This window comes from Muscardinus avellanarius, assembly GCF_963383645.1.
Source record: "Muscardinus avellanarius genome assembly, chromosome: 1".
NCBI classification, from domain to species: domain Eukaryota; kingdom Metazoa; phylum Chordata; class Mammalia; order Rodentia; family Gliridae; genus Muscardinus; species Muscardinus avellanarius.
This window is the reverse complement of record NC_137786.1, coordinates 175,334,863-175,351,169: the sequence shown is the minus strand read 5'-3', so window position 1 is coordinate 175,351,169 and position 16,307 is coordinate 175,334,863. Positions and strand designations below refer to the sequence as shown.

Sequence of the window (16,307 nt, the reverse complement as noted above, 5' to 3'; positions counted from 1 at the left end):
ACACACTTAGCAACTTAATGAGACCCTGTTTTTTTCTTTTCAATATAAGGCTGGAGTTGTAGCTCAGAGATATAATGCTCCTGGGTTCAATATCTAGCACCCAAAAAAGAATATAAAACTTTGTCAACATGATAGAAGAGAAAAATGGAACAGAAAAGAAAACAAATGGTAAACAGAAACCTGCAGTGTGGGGGGAGTATTGTAGTCAGAATATTTGTAAGTGGATTTCATATTTGTATGTTTGAAATATTTCATAAAAATTAAATACTAAAGCATTGGAGAAGAGAATTAAATCTTAAGAATACATATTCTACACACATGTAGAAGAGGGCTGGGCGTGGTGGCGCACGCTTGTAATCCCCGCGCTTGGGAGGCAGAGACAGGAGGATCGCGCAGGTTCGAAGTCAGCCTTGCTGGCTTAAGAGACCCTGTTTCCAAATAAAAATATAAAAATAGGTTTGGGAGTGTAGTCCGGAGGTAGAAGGGTTTCCAGGAACCCCAGTACCACCAAAAAAAAAAAAAAAAAAAAAAAAAGAAAAAAAAAAGGAAGTTAAAGTTGTGAAACAGTAACAAAGCACATTTTATTATTTATTTATTTATTATTATTATTATTTTTTTTTTGTGGTACTGGGGTTCCTAGAAGCCCTTCTACCTCCGGGCTACACTCCCAGACCTATTTTTATATTTTTATTTGGAAACAGGGTCTCCTAAGCCAGCACGGCTGGCTTTGAACCTGCGCCATCCTCCTGTCTCTGCCTCCCAAGCGCGGGGATTACAAGCGTGCACCACCACGCCCAGCTCACAAAGCACATTTTAAAGCAGGTTTTAAATAGGGACTAAATTTTTTTGCTGAGTGCTTCTTTGTCATTCTGTTTTTTTCTTTTTTGCATTAGTTGTGATGAGAAACACTTTTATTGTTGCTGCTGGTGATTCTATTGCTATTAATCCTTGCCCTATCCACATTCTCTTAAAGTGTCCTTAGACATGGTAGATCTAAATGCTGAAATCACTTATTTGCTCAGAGCTTTTTCCTCTTGGTTCATCTGCTTCTCCAAGAGGCTTTTCTCATTTCTCTTGAGTTTTTAGGAACATAGTGAGAGCCTCGTGACTTTATTACAGGTGAATGCTTTGTGTGTTTAGAACTATCATAGCAATAATTGGGAAAAATCTTGAGAAGATGATCTTTCTTTTACCCTACTTTAACCCATCCTCAATGTTTGATATTTATTTTTACGTAACACTGGCATTAATTCTTTATGTGTGGGTATAAATTGGGCAGTACAATTATTAATTATATTTAGATTATAGATTATAGATATATATTATAGATTATAATCTATATAGATTATATCTATATATTATATTATAGATATATATTATAGATTATATTATAGAAACTATATTATAGTTTCTATAATATAGTTTTCTGTATTATTAATTAATTATAGTTTCTGCCTGAGAAAATTCTTTTCTCAGAAACTGTAGCAGCAGTACCAATAGAGTCCAGTAGATGGCAGTACCTTCTCATTTTAATGGGAAAAATTAGACCAGGAATGGAATCCAAGTCAAGAGGATCATATCTTTTTGATTGAAAGAAACTATCAGGAGATTGAAATAGCACTTTAGTGGTAAATTTCACAAAGATAAACACATAATATAAACTACATAGGCTGAGACTGAAGATTTAAGAATAGCAGCAAGTTTCAGGACCTATATGAAAATGCTGTTTAAAGGAAGTTCCTTAAAATAATTTCAAAGCAAAGTACTTTTTGTTTTTTGCAAAGTACTTTTGAAAAGTAGGAGAACTGAACTTATTCCAAGATTTGTTCTGGTACAGTGTTCCTTGAGAAAATTACTTAACTTCACTGTGTTTTAGGTTGTTCATATCAAAAGTAAGAAAATCTTAATTAGCTGGTTAACACTGCTAATAAAAGGTTATTTAGCCCAACACCCATTTTCATAGATGAAGAAACTGAGGCCCAGGGAGCCTGATGATGTCTCTTGAATTATGTGGCAAGTTGGTTCCATGCTATAGATGACAACTTAAAAATAGCTATAATTAAATATTATATATAAATTATTAGATTAGATATAAATTAATATAATACAATCAAGTGACCACATGTATTAGTATTTCTTTAGTCTTTAAAGGACTTATCTATAAATAATTTCCATCTTTACAACAACTTTAGAGCAAGGTAGGGCAACAATTATCATTATTTGCATTATAAGTGAATTAAATCACAGAAAGGTATCTACACAGTGACCTACTTCTTTATTTTTGGTTCTGAAGCCCTTTGGGCATAACTCTGTTACTAGTCATGTTGGTTTATTATACTCTTTTGGATAATGTATTTATCCCTTTTGAGGGGTGCCCGGTACAACATCAGATCTCTAATACCAGGTTCAGTAACAGGCATCTAACAGATATGTAGTCAGTGACTGTGGAATAAAAGAGCGGCTAATATAAGAGCATAAGTTAGTAGCAGAACTGGGGGTCAGAACATGACTCGCTCTGTTTCTTTTTGAATAAGGCACATTCTCCTTTATACCATGTTACCTGTGAAAAGGTAATGGCAAGATGATTTTCATCATTTAATTTCTTCTTGAGATTTCTTCCATCATTTAACTTTATTAACTCTGATCAAATACTGTTAGGGTTATTTTCTTAACCAATAGCAACTCAGAGTAGGCAAGTATGAATATTTTCATTTTTAGGATAAAGATGCCAAAACCCAGAAAAGTTAAAAGGTTTTTACTGAGTTAATTTTATAGAGCTGAGAAGTTAAAAGATGACGCTCTCCTCTGAGTAGGCCTGTTAATGGATCTAACTTGCTTCCAAAGCACATCCCACGCACTATACAAGCAGAACATTCAGAAGTAAGGATTAAGTGTCCCTCAGTACAGCCTGTGTTTTAACTCTAGAGGGCTGAATATGATATAACTTCTGTTCAGGTCTTTCAGAGCATCATCAAGAAAAAGCTGGAAAATTATAAAAGTAGTTTGTTCCTGTACAAATTCAGTTTTCCTTTTCTCCACCCCTTCCCCATTACAAAATAGAAGAAACAAAGACTGGACAAATCCTCAGGGACCATATGTAATAGCTGACTGCTTTGTTATAAAACATTTAGGTATGTGAGCCTGTTTATTTCTTTTTCTTTTTTTATGTTTTTGGTGGTACTGGGGGTGGAACCCAGGGGGTTTTCTACCTCTGGGCTACACTCCCAGACCTATTTTATACTTTATTTGGAAACAGGGTCTCACTAAGTTGCTGAGAGCCTCACTAAGTAGCTGAGGCTGGCTTTGAACCTGCGCGATCCTCCTGTCTCAGCCTCCTAAGCTGTGGGGATTACAAGCGTGCGCCACCACGCCTGGCTGTGAGCCTGTTTTAAATCCAGGATGAAGTTTCTTTCTGAACTATTAGACTGGTGTGATCTTCTAGGAAAATATTATATCAGGTGGGTAGAGAGCTTAAAAAAAAAAAAAAACCAGAAACCTTGATAGTTTTCATTTGCTGAATATCATCTAAAATGTGTCAGAAACTCTGCCAGAAACTTTAAATGTCTTTGTTTAAATATGTAGCACCTTGGTGAGGCCGTTGTTATCCTAATCTTATGAGTGAAGTACCCCAGAAGAAAACATTAAACTACTGACCCAACAGTACATAGCTAGTAAGAAGCAGATGCATGACTCCAACAACTCAAAACTGATTCCCTTGAAGGCTTTTTTTTTTTTTTTAAGGATTGTGCCATATGACATCTCTACATTTCTTCCCATTTCATATAGCATGTCAAAATACCAAGTCTCTACATTTTTGCCCAGGGGCATTGTACCTCTGTGATACACCCCTAACTGCTTATTTATTTATTTTTGTTTTGAAATAGGGTTTTGCTAGGTTGCCGAAAGTCTTGCTATGTTCCCGAGGCTGGTCTTGAACCTGCCATCCTCCTGTCTCGGCCTCCCAAGTACTGGGATTACAGGTTTGTACCACCATACTTGGCCCAAGTCTTTACATTTAAGTACAGATATCCATTAGGTGTCCATTGTGAGGGTCAAATGAGTGAGTACACAGGCAGGTAACTCATATGGCACACAGTGCTGTACTGAGCAGTCTTTGGGTACTTATTACAAAGGGTAGGCATGCTGTGCCCCGGTCCCACCAGCTCACTCAAGTCTACAAAAGTTCCACATGTTCGTCACTATATTTGGCTTCCCTGTAAGTCTTTTTCTCCCCCCTCCTTTTCTCTTGGATCAAATTAACTTTTGACAGATGTTTGGAAAATCATCTTATCCTGTAATTCATATTTATAAATCCTGCTGTTGGAGTGTGGTCCCCATTCTCTCTCCTCATTGAAGCCAGAAAATAATCTGGGAAAATGCCACGTTTCCTGTTATGAATTTGGAGGCACTTGCCTTCTTAGCACAATTTTTGAGCTTTTGAGAATTGTTATACTGGAAGATTGAGAGCCAAGCATGACTCTTTGGGTAGATGTTTTAGATTCTTGGGGAATAAACAGAAACAGAGCTTTAGATTGTTCTTTAGCAGGGGGATTCAGAGAGTTCAAAATATTTTTTAATTAATTTTGTTTAAAAACTTGTTTTTAATATATTCTTTTAGATTAGATTCATAATAAGAACATTCTTGACCTTCTCTTCCCCCTGATAAGCCAGTTTCAGTTTAGGCTGTGTTTCTGTGAGCTAGCCCTGGCCCGCAGCGCTTTCTTCCTCCCCCAGTGCAGTTCAGCTTGCTGTCAGTGTCGCGTTCTCCCCTCCTCTCATAGCCATCCCCATTCCTTTATACATTCTGTTCTTCCTTTAGGGCCGGAATTATGACTTAACTCACTTGTGATCCTAGGACTTAGCATAGTCTGTGCCTAGTGAATATTTTTCCATGAGTGAACAAAGTCTACTAGGGTCACGTCGTTCTCTCTCTGCTCTGTTGTAACAAAGCCTCTTTACTTAAGGGATGGCTATTTTATCACTTTCAGTCTTTTTCTGTGATGGATAGCATTGAAAATACTTGGTTTACCTCGAACTTGGGAGTGTGTGATTGAAGTTATAATTGTTTACTGAGGTTACTGTATTTTTATATTTTATTCTCTTTTGTGATACTGGGGCTAGAATCCAGGGACATTCTGCCTCTGAGCTACATTCCCAGGCTTATTATTATTATTTTTTTTACTTTTAAATTTGAAACAGGGTTTCACTAAGTTGCAGAGAGCCTCACTAAGTTGCTGAGGCTGGCCATGAACCTGTGATCCTCCTGTCTCAGCCTCCCAAGTACTAAGATTACAGGTATGTACCACTAAGGCTATCTCTGAGGGTACTTTAAAACAATGACCCCAACAAGAATGTCTCCATCTCTGTTGATATGAAAAACAAAAAGAGTTAATTTTGATTTTAGGATCCATGTACCTTTGTTTAATAACCCTTTTATTTTTGTCCACTCAATTCACTATTTTGAGAAGAAAGGCGTGTCTGAAACTGTGGCCACGTAGGGGTGGGGAAGGGACATACTCAGCTCTGTGTCTAAGAAGAGGTCTCACCTTCCCTTCTTAACAACCCGGCATCTGGGCTTCATCAGAACTCCAGGCAGCCGGTGTCTGAGGCCGGCTGATGCGTAACAGAGATAGTTGCACAGTTTTTCTCAGTTTAAACTTGGCCAACACTTAAAAGTGTATTAATGTTTGTGAATGTGTACACATAGGATCAGAGGCTGTGGGTTGATTCATCAGGTAGCTATTTTAGGAGTAGTTATACAAACAAAAACCTTATTATAAAAAGTATATTCACTGCATCTGAAAATGTGCCCAAATAGTAGGATGAGCCGTTTTTGTTTTCCTTTACCGACCACGCTTTCCTTTTCTGCTTAATCCTGCAAAGGAGTGCGAAGCTCGCTTGTGGTTTGCGGAGCAGCATGTAGACCAGGCCGGGGAAGCTTTCGGGGGCGCTCTTAAGCCATTGTCCTCAGCTTCCGCTGCCCCTTTTCTTCTCGTTGACCCCTGGTAGCTGGATTTTCACTTCCTTCCAAGCCGACATTTCCAGTCTAGATTTCTGTAGAGCTGGACTTATATAAAATGCTTGGAAGTTTCAGAGATACATACAGTGACATGACCCCAATTAAGTTCAGTTCCTTCCTCTTCTCAAAAAGCCTTCTCTCTTCTTTTTTTTTTTTTTTTTTTGGTGGTATTGGGGTTCCTGGAAACCCTTCTACCTCCAGCTACACCCCCATGGGCTACACTCCCAGACCTATTTTTATACTTTTTTATGTGGAAACAGGGTCTCCTAAGCCAGCACAGCTGGCTTCGAACCTGCGCGATCCTCCTGTCTCTGCCTCCCAAGCATGGGGATTACAAGCGTGCGCCACCACGCCCAGCCTCCCTTCTTCTTTTTAAAATTAAATCAGTAGTATTTGACCTCAGTACTTGATGGCTTACAAACTTTTGCCTTGATCTGATTCTTGATATCTAAACAGACACCCACCAATAACATTTTCTTATGCTAATATTTGTCTATATCTGTCTTTAGCTTAGACCCATTTCCATAGAAAGGCTTTCTTTTCTGTTTTTGGTACTGGGGGCATTCTACTAATGAGTTACACTCCTAACCCTATGTTAATTTTATTTTGAAACAGGGTCTCGCTAAGTTGCTGAAGGTCTTGTTAAGTTGCTGAGGCCCTGAACCTGTGATCCTCATGTCTTAGCCTCCCAAGTACTGGGATTACAGATGTGCCACCATGCCTGGCTAAAGTTTTTTTTTTTTTTTTTTTTCAAGTCTGGGGATGGAACCCAGGGGCATTTGACCTCCGAGCTACACCCCAGCCCCTATTTTTTATTCTTTATTTTGAAACTGGGTCTCACTGAATTGCAGAGGGCCTCACTAAGTAGCTGAGGCTGTCCGCGAACCGCAATCCTCTGGTCTCAGCCTCCCGAATGCTGGGATTACAAGCGTGCACCAACCATGCCTGGATTTAAAGTTTTCTTATTCTGTTATATATCTCCTAAATTCCCCGTGGAAACCTCTTCTTTATGTTCTCATAGCCCCTGGCATTACATGTCTTTTATCACTACCCTCATCCTATTATATTCTGATTGCCTGTTTGCAAATTTCTTTCCTGCCATGTGAAGTCAGAAACAGTATCTGTCTTCATCTACTTAGCACTGTGCCTGGCATCCAGTAATGACTCAGTAAATATTTGTTCATCGAGTGAATGAAACTGCTGCGGCATTACGTCACTGGAAGTTCTATTGGGATCTACCACTTGGGCGTCATTAGCAGTAGAGCTTGTCATTTGAAATTCTAGTTCTGTCTCAGTGTTTTCTGGCCATTTCTGCATAGACACCTGCCATTCCCAAATTATTATGCTTTAAATGGAACTTTACATTTTTCTCTCCAGGCTTGCTTTTCTGTCCAATTTTCCACATGTTTGTTAACTATTAATTCCATTTATCCAGGCCTCAAATCTGGTCAGCCCTGATTGATTTCTTTCTTTCATCCACTCTGCAGTCAGCCACTAGAATCGTTTAAGTCTTTGTTTGAAACAGCTCTCCTACCCTTGGCTACTGTTCCGTCTCCATTGCCCTAATCCAAGCTCAGACCAGCGTCCCCAGGGGCCGCGTTACTGCAGTAGTTTCCTGGCAGGCCTGTGGACTCTCGTCTCTTTACATCCACTCTGTCTTGCTCACCACTGCCTGATTAATCTTGCTAACGCACACTTTCGTTTTTTATTCCTCTGCTTAAAAACTGTATGGAGTAAATTCTCACTGTTGGATGTGTCCGGGTCTCTGGCCTGATTTGCTTCTCTCCATCAGGCCCCAGTCCAGCCCACTGCGTATTGCTGCTGGTTCCGTCTCTGCCTCCCTTTCATTACCATGAGCTCTCAGGACGTCTCGGCTGTGTGGCTTTTCCTAACAGCCAACTATCTGGTATTTGGGCATTCTGCCTCCTCCAATTCATCATATTTGTCATTACCAAAATAACCTTCCCAAAATGCAGCTGTGATCATCACCTTAGAGTGTCAGGAACCCTTCACGCGTCTTTGTTGCTTGTAGGCTGTCTTCGCTGTTGGCACGGTATTCCAGGCTTCCTGTGCTCTGGACCTCGCAATCAACTTACTCAGCTGTATCTCCTGCTACTTTCCTCTCCAGGATTCCAAATAATTTCCACATCACTGAAGCTGAACAAATTGGGCCACTATTTAATTTGCTCTGAATGCAGTGTGTGTGCTTTCCCACTGTGCTTTGGCTCAAGGTGTTCAGTCTGCGTGGGACCTTCCTTCCCTGCCATTCAGCTTCTCAGGCCTCCTTAATCCATCCAAAGTGCTGCCACCCCTGCAGCCTTTGATGTCTGAGGCTCCTGCTTCTACAACATGGGCTCTTTACCACACCAGAACTCATAGCCGTTTGGTTTTTTTGTAGTAACTTTTCTTCTAATGCCTTTGCAGTATTTCCATCACTTGGAACCATAACTGGATTGTGTACTTTATGAGGATGGTTGGTGGCAATTGCCTGGAACCCTTTATGTATTAAGGGTTTAGTAATACTGAAATTATATATATATATATATATATATATATATATATATATATATATGGCTTCATAATTAGCTATCCTATCAAGCGAGTTCTTTCTATATAATTTTTTGTATCAGCTAAAAACTAATTTTATGTTTTATTGGAGCATTATAGTCTCACATCATAAGCTCATAGTGATGGCGACATGTGTGCTCACAGCTCTAGGCAGGCTTCTCTCTGGCTCCCTCCCCACTCCCCCTTCCCCGTACAGGGTCCTGAGATAGACATTGGTATTCTCACGTATGCACATAATGTCAATGGAAGTGTCTTCTTCATTGCTCCTCCCTTTGTCCACCCAGCCCTCCTCAGGACCACATCCTTGGCTCCAGTGCAGCTTTTCCTCCATTATCTGAAGTCCCTCTGGTATCCCAGTTACTCCCTAGCTTTAGCATATGAGAACGCTAAAAACTCTTAAAAATGTACAATAACATGTTTAAAAGGTGACTTACCCAGTGCACTATTACAGGGGTGAGCAAACTTTTGTCCAGCTCGTATTTTTGTAGGGCCTGAGACTTGATGAAGGAAGCAGTTAAAATAATGCTCTGTACATATATAAAATTATCAGTACCAATCTCAATAACATGTACGGGAAGGGGGAGGCAGCCTGGGTGGAGATCCACATACTAAGTGCTGTGTGTATGTGTGTTTCTATGACTTTGAACCTCATTACGATGCACACTTTCAGCATACCAACAAAAGTATATTAAAAAAAAAGTGGCTTTTACACTTTTAGAAAATTTGAAACAAAAAATGAAGAAGAATATGTCTCAGAGATGACATGTAATCTGCAAGCTCAAAATACGGTTTGTCCGCCGGGCATGGTGGCGCAAGCTTGTAATCCCCGCACTTGGGAGGCAGAGACAGGAGGATCGCGCAGGTTCGAAGCCAGCCACACACGCTGGCTTAGGAGACCCTGTTTCCAAATTTAAAAAATGTGAAAATAGATCTGGGAGTGTACCCCGGAGGTAGAAGGGCTTCCAGGAACCCCAGTACCAAAAAAAAAAAAAAAAAAAATATGGTTTGTCCCTCTCTGGAAAAAGTTTGCTGTTGACTAATGTAGACATGCACCTGATTCGCCTGGAATGACTCCTGCTCCCTGGATGTGTGAAATTATCTTTTTTCCTGAACAGTTTAACAGGCACTCACTAGACTGGCGACTGTCCTCTTCTTCCTTGAGACAGAATCCTTAGGCCTGGCTTCAGAAGAGATTTGAGTGACATAAAGCTTTTCTGGGCTCTTTGGTACTTGGCAGTATCTCGCACAGATAACCAGGTACAAATGAGCCGTTTCTTTCCATTATAATCCTCCATCAGAGCTCTGCTAGGATCTTGCATCTGGTGAAGTCAGATGTCATTCAGAACAAGGCCCTTTGCATAGATCAAGAATGTTAATTGCTAAGTGTCGGCTGAAGCAGAAGGGCTTTCTAATGTCCTTAAATGTACATGGACCCAGAATTTTAGAATCGGAAAAGGTCTGAGAGGTCCTCAAGCGCAGCCTGGTCATTAAGAACATGGGCAGTGGAGCAGACTGCACGGCTCTTCCACTTAATCCTCTCTGTGGCCCAGTCTCCTCACCTTTAAAGTGGGGATGATAATAATAGTACCCTTCCTAAAAGGCGTCATGAGTACTAAGTAGGTTAACATTTAACGTAGTGACACACATTGACATTAACGTATAAGCAATGCTGCCAGCGTACTATAAATGCTCATAAACACTCACTTTTTATTATTGTTTTCTTAGTACTAGTCTCATTTTATAGTGAAAGAAACTGAGGACTAGAGGAGTTAAATGATTTTCCTCTCATATTTGACAGCCAGAATGGGCCAGGCGTGGTGGCGCACGCTTGTAATGCCTGCGCTTGGGAGGCGGAGACAGGATCGCGCAGGTTCGAAGCCAGCCTTGCTGGCTTAAGAGACCCTGTTTCCAAATAAAAATATAAAAATAGGTCTGGGAGTGTAGCCCAGAAGTAGAAGGGTTTCCAGGAACCCCAGTACCACCCAAAACAAAACAAAACAAAATCCACCACCAACAAAAAAAACTCAGATCCTGGCTTTCAGTTGAATGCTCTTTCCCTGTCATAATTTGTTACTTTTAAAGCTTTAAAATTTTTTTTGTACTGGGGATTGAACTCTGTATGTTAGTAGATATACAGATGATTTTTTTAAATAGAAAAATGTTTGGCAGATTTTTGCATAAAATATTAAAAGTTAGATAGATTATTATTATCGTGTCTCCTGAGAATATTAAAAATATACTCTCTTATTTGAATTTTTGTAGCTAATTAATAGGACTAGCTCCTGTCTATCCTCCTTTTACCTCATGTGCCTTCAGGATATGTAGATTACTTTGTAGCCATCTTTTTTTTTTTTAAGTTGACATAAAATTCATGTAACCTAAAATGGCCATTTAAAGTGTACAGTTTAGTGGGATAGGTCCATTTGCAATATTGTGCAAGTATCACTCTGTCAAGTTGGGGAACATTTCTGTTACCCTAAAGAAAACTTTGAACTCATTAAGTAACTCTTCATTTTGCTCTCCTCCAGTCCCCTGGTAAACACCTATCTACTTTACATCTCTACGTTAACTCTTTTTTTTTTTTTTTTTTTTTTGAGGTACTGTGAGGGTGGAACCCAGGGGCTTTCTACCTCCAGGCTATATTCCCAGACCAATTTTATATTATATTTGGAAACAGGGTCTCACTGAGTTGCTGAAAGACTAACTAAGTATGTGAGGCTGGCTTTGAACCTGTGGGATCCTTCTGTCTCAGCCTCCCAAACCACGGGGATTACAAGTATGCGCCACTATGCCGGGCTTAATGTTAATTCTTTAAATCCATGAACATGGGATGCCATTCCATTTATTCTGGCCCAATTTGTATGTACTTTATTTTTCTTACCTAACCTAAAGTTAAATAAAAGTGGGGAGAGCAATCACTGTGTCTTTTTCTTAATATTAGGGAGAAAACTTTTGATCTTTTACCATTGAGTATAAGTACTGGTTGTGATGTTTTTGTAGAAGTCCTTTATTAGGCCTAAGTCTTGGAAATTTTCTTCTATTCTTAGTTTGTTGAAATTTTTTTAATCATGAAAAAAATGTTGGGTTTTGTCAGATGTCTTCTGCATTGAGATCATCATGTGTTTTATGGTATATTATACTGAATGATTTTTGCATATTAAGGTGCCTTTGAATACCTTGCATAAATTTCATGACATATAATCATTTAAAAATTTTAAATTGTGGTATGATATATTAAATATAATGTAAAATGTATCCTCAATCATTTTAAGTATACATTTTAATGGCAGTAAGTATTTTCAGATTGTTGAACATCATCATGACCAGCCATCTATTTCATCTTGAAAAATGTTTCTGCTTATAAAACCAGGATGTTCTACCCTTTAAATAATAATTCCTTATGTTTCTCTACTTGGTGCCTGTGGTACCCTTCTGCTTTCTGTTTCTATGAATGTGACTATTCTAGGAACCTGATATAAATGTAGTCATATGACATTTGTCATATGACTGTCATATCATTGATTGTCTTATTTCACTTAACATAAAGTCCTTAATGTTTATCAATGTTGTAACATATGTTAGCATGCACTTCTTTTCTAAGGCTAAGTAGAACTTTATTGTATTAATTTGCTATATTTGTTAATCGGTTTATCTGTCTATGGGCACTTGGGTTGCTTCCACACCTTGGCATATTGTGAATAATGCTACTGTGACTATAAGTGTATGAATATCTCTTCAGATGCTTGCTTTCAGTTCCTTTGTGGTATATAACCAGAAATAGTTGCCAGAGCATATGTTATAATCCTTTTAATATGATGTTAGATTAGTTTATTAGTATTCTATGAAAGATTTTTATATCTATATTCATAAAGTATATCGGTTTATGATGTTTTTGTCTGGCTTTGGTATAAAGATAGTTAGGAAGTATTCCTCCTCCTCCTCCTCTTCCTCCTCCTCCTCCTTCTGCTCCTCCTCCTTCTCTTTCTCTTCCACTGATTGTATTACTTTTTTCTTTAAATGATTGGTAGAATTCACCAGCCAAATCATCCAGTTTTGTTTTATTTGTTTGCTGGTAGTCTTCTGATTGCTGACTTAACCTCTATTTTCTTGAGCCACTTTTGGTAATTTACATGTTTCTAGGAATTTTTATTTCATCTAAGTCTTATTTTATAAGATTCATCTAAGATTTATTGTTATATAATTGTTCATAACATTCTTTTATAATCCTTTTATTTCTGTCAGATTGGTAATAGTGTTTCCACTTTTATTCCTGATTTCAATCTTTATCCAGAAGCACTAACTTCTGATGTCCTTTGTTTTCTGTCTTGTTTTTGTGTTCTCTGATTTTATAGATCTCTGCTCTAATCTTTATTGTTTCCTTCTTTCTTCCTGCTTTGGGCTTAATTTCCTCTTCTTTTTTTGGTTCCTTAAGGTAGAAGGTTAGATTATTGATTTGAGCTCTTTATTTCTTTTTAATATAAGTGTTTATAGTTATACATTTCCCTCTAGGCACTTTTCCCACTGTATTCCGCAAGTTTTCTATAGAATGAAAATGGTATGCTTTGATTTTCATTCATCTCAAATCATTTTCTAATTTGCCTGTGATTTATTTTCTGAACTACTGATTATTTAAGGATGTGCTATTTGCACATTTGTGATTTTCCAAGTTTTCTTTTCTCTTTTTGATTTCTAGTTTCATCCCATAAATCAACTAGTGGTCAGAGAAGATAATTTTTATGACTTCAGTTTTTAAAAGTGATTGAGTTTTTTTGTGTGTGTGGCTGAACATATGCTCTATCCTGCAAGATAATCTCATGTGTGTAGAGAAGAATGTATATATTGCTGTTCTAGAATGGGGAGGGTTTCTTTATGTTTATTAAGTCTAGATGGCTTTTAGTATTATTTATGTCTTTTATTATCTTGTGTCTAGGCATGCTGTCCATTGTTGAGAGTGAGCTATTGATGTGTCAATCTATTTCCCCCTTATTTTGCTTTATATAATTTTACATACTTGTAAATGCACATGTATTTATAGTTCTATTTTCTTGACTCTTTATTGTATAATGTCCTTCCTTGTCTCATAAGAAGTTTTGTCTTAAAAGTTTGTCTGAAATTAATATAGCTGTATTAGCTTTCTTTTGATTATTTTTATATGAGACTTTTTCCTTTTATTTCACTTTATTTCTCTCTTGTTTTGTTATTTGGTACTGGGAATTGGCCCCAGCCCCTTGCACATGCTAATCATGCTCTCTATCACTGAGTGACTCACTCAGTACCTCATTGTCAGTCTGTTTATAGTTTTAGTTTCCAAAGTGAATATCTTGTAGGCAGCATATAATAGATCATTTAAAAAATAATAAGAGTTGTGTGTGTGTGTGTGTGTGTGTGTGTGTGTGTGTGTGTGTAAGAGAGAGAGAGAGAGAGAAAGAGATAAAGGGGGGGGGAGGGAGGGAGGGAGGGAGGGAGACTGGGGACTGAACCCAGAGCCTCTTTAATTTTTATTTTGAGACAAGGTCTTGCTAAGTTGCTGAGGCTGGCCTTGAACTTGTGATCCTCCTATAGCCTCTCCAGTAGCTGGAATTTATGTTCTTTATTTCTGTAATGTTTGATAGAATAAATCTGTAAAACCATCTATATGTAGAATTTGGGAGAGAGATATTCAGTTATTCACTAAAAAAGATAAGGGTTATTCAGATATTGCTGTTCCATAGAATTTCAATAATGGCAATTTGTATTTTCTCAAGGAACTTGTCTCCATCCAAGTTGTCAAGTTTATTAGCATAAATTTATTCTCAACAATAGCCTAAAACCCTTTTAAGGTCTGTAGTAACATAATGTTTTTTCAAATGCATGTACTAGCATTATAGCAGAGTATCATATACCTTTCATCTTAGACATGTTAGCTCATTCCACACTTGTCAGGCAGATACTACTATCATTTCCACATTATAGATGAAGACATCATTGTTGAAGGAAGAGGGCTTAGGTGCTGTGTTTAAGATCATGGGGCTGGGATATTAAGGGCTTGATTTGGAATCCTGATGTTCTGGGTCCAGAGTCTTTTTTTCTTAACTGGCATTTATGCTGCCTTTCTTAAATGTCAGAGATACTGTCCTGTTATTCTTATGGAATTTTGCTCTGTTCTTTTTAGAAAGCATCATTTCTCCCTTGTACCTCTCAATGGAAATATTTGTCTTTTTACATTTCTAACTAGAACTTGGAATTTATTTCCCCTGTACAAATAGGACATATGGTGGCTAGGCATAGTTGAAATGCTATTGTTAATATTCTTCTTCAGTCACATAATATGTTAAAGGACTTCTGAACCTTTCCTGAGACAGTCAATATAATTTATAATGTGAAACATTGTTTCTGTGGGAAACTATGAGAAATAAATTTATTTTAAATTCACTTGCCTGAAAGGGTAGACTTCAATTACATGAAATTATTCTTAACTTCTTGTAATTTCTAAATTTTTTAATCTACTCAAGTGTTTATAAGTCATATATACATACATATATATGTGAATGTACATATATATATATGGTGTGTGTGTGTATACATGTGTGTGGGGGGTGGTGGATTACTGAGGATTCAACCCAGTGTCATTCTACCTCCAAGCTACACCCAAAGCTAAAATAATTTATAGATTAAAATTTTTAATTTTAATTTTTTTTTTTTTTTTTTTTTGGTGTGTGTGTGTGGTACTGGGGATGGAACCCAGACGCATTCTACTCTGAGCTATACCCCCAGCACTTTTGAAATAAGGTCTCACTAAGTTGCAGAGAGCCTCACTAAGTTGGTGTAAGGCTGGAAATGAACCTGTGATCCTCCTGTTTCAGCTGTCCAAGTACTGGGATTATAAGCATGTACTAACATGCCGGGCTAATTGCTAATTTTGAAACAAGGTCTCACTAAATTGCCAAGGATCTTGCTAAATTGCTGAGGCTGGCCTTGTACTTGAGATCCTCCTGTCTCAGCTTCCCAAGTACTAGAATTACTGGCATGCCCCCTCATCCCTGGCTTATAAATTATATTTTTAAAAAGGCAAACAGGAGTAACTTGTGCCCAGATTTTATTTTGTTTCATTTTGATTACTGTGTTTAATTAATGTCTTTCAGGGTTATTCAAATGCTCGGAAGAATATTCTTCTTCAGGTGGATCAGAATTGTGTTCGCAATTCTTATGATGTCTTCTCTTTGCTACGGTAAGAAACTTCTTCGAGTCCTTTTGAATTCTTAGGAATTTTTCTCATCTTGAGTTTGTGACATTTCAATGTGAAAGAATGTATAGGAACTTTAGAAACTGTTAGGCTTAGCATTTTTTAGTGAAAGCATCATAAATTCTCTATAGCCCCAATGACTTAAGCTTGATCTCTTTCACAAAGTCTTTGGAAAGCCATTTTCTTTCTTGGGACAATGGGAGAGAATGTTGGAAGCCAGAGATCTTAAAACAGGGACATGAGCTGTTCGTTGGTCTTCTGTACTATAAGAAGCAGCAACTAGACATGTGAAATTTAGACTTATCAAAACCTTAACAGCCATAGAATCATTAAAAAAGCCTTCCAAACAGCTTTGGACATGGCTCAGAGTTTTTGACCTGCTGTTCATCTTAAAAGAATCATGTTCTGAAGCCAAAGAAGTTTTATATGACTCTAATGCTCAGAGGCTTAAACGCTTCAGCTCTATATTTTTATAATGTCTGGGCTTAATTTTGAAAG

At 37.9% G+C, this 16,307-nt stretch overlaps 1 protein-coding gene across 3 annotated transcripts in view; it reads left to right on the top strand.

Moving 5' to 3' along the window:
• UVRAG (UV radiation resistance associated) overlaps positions 1 to 16,307 on the top strand; it is a gene marked incomplete at both ends in the record, with an annotated part of 330,995 nt that overhangs the window by 77,649 nt on the left and 237,039 nt on the right. For all 3 annotated transcript variants that reach the window (XM_080712064.1, XM_080712063.1, XM_080712065.1), the window contains one exon: positions 15,709 to 15,794. In XM_080712064.1, the coding sequence (XP_080568190.1) occupies positions 15,709 to 15,794 (86 nt within the window). The remainder of the gene's footprint in view (positions 1 to 15,708; positions 15,795 to 16,307) is intronic.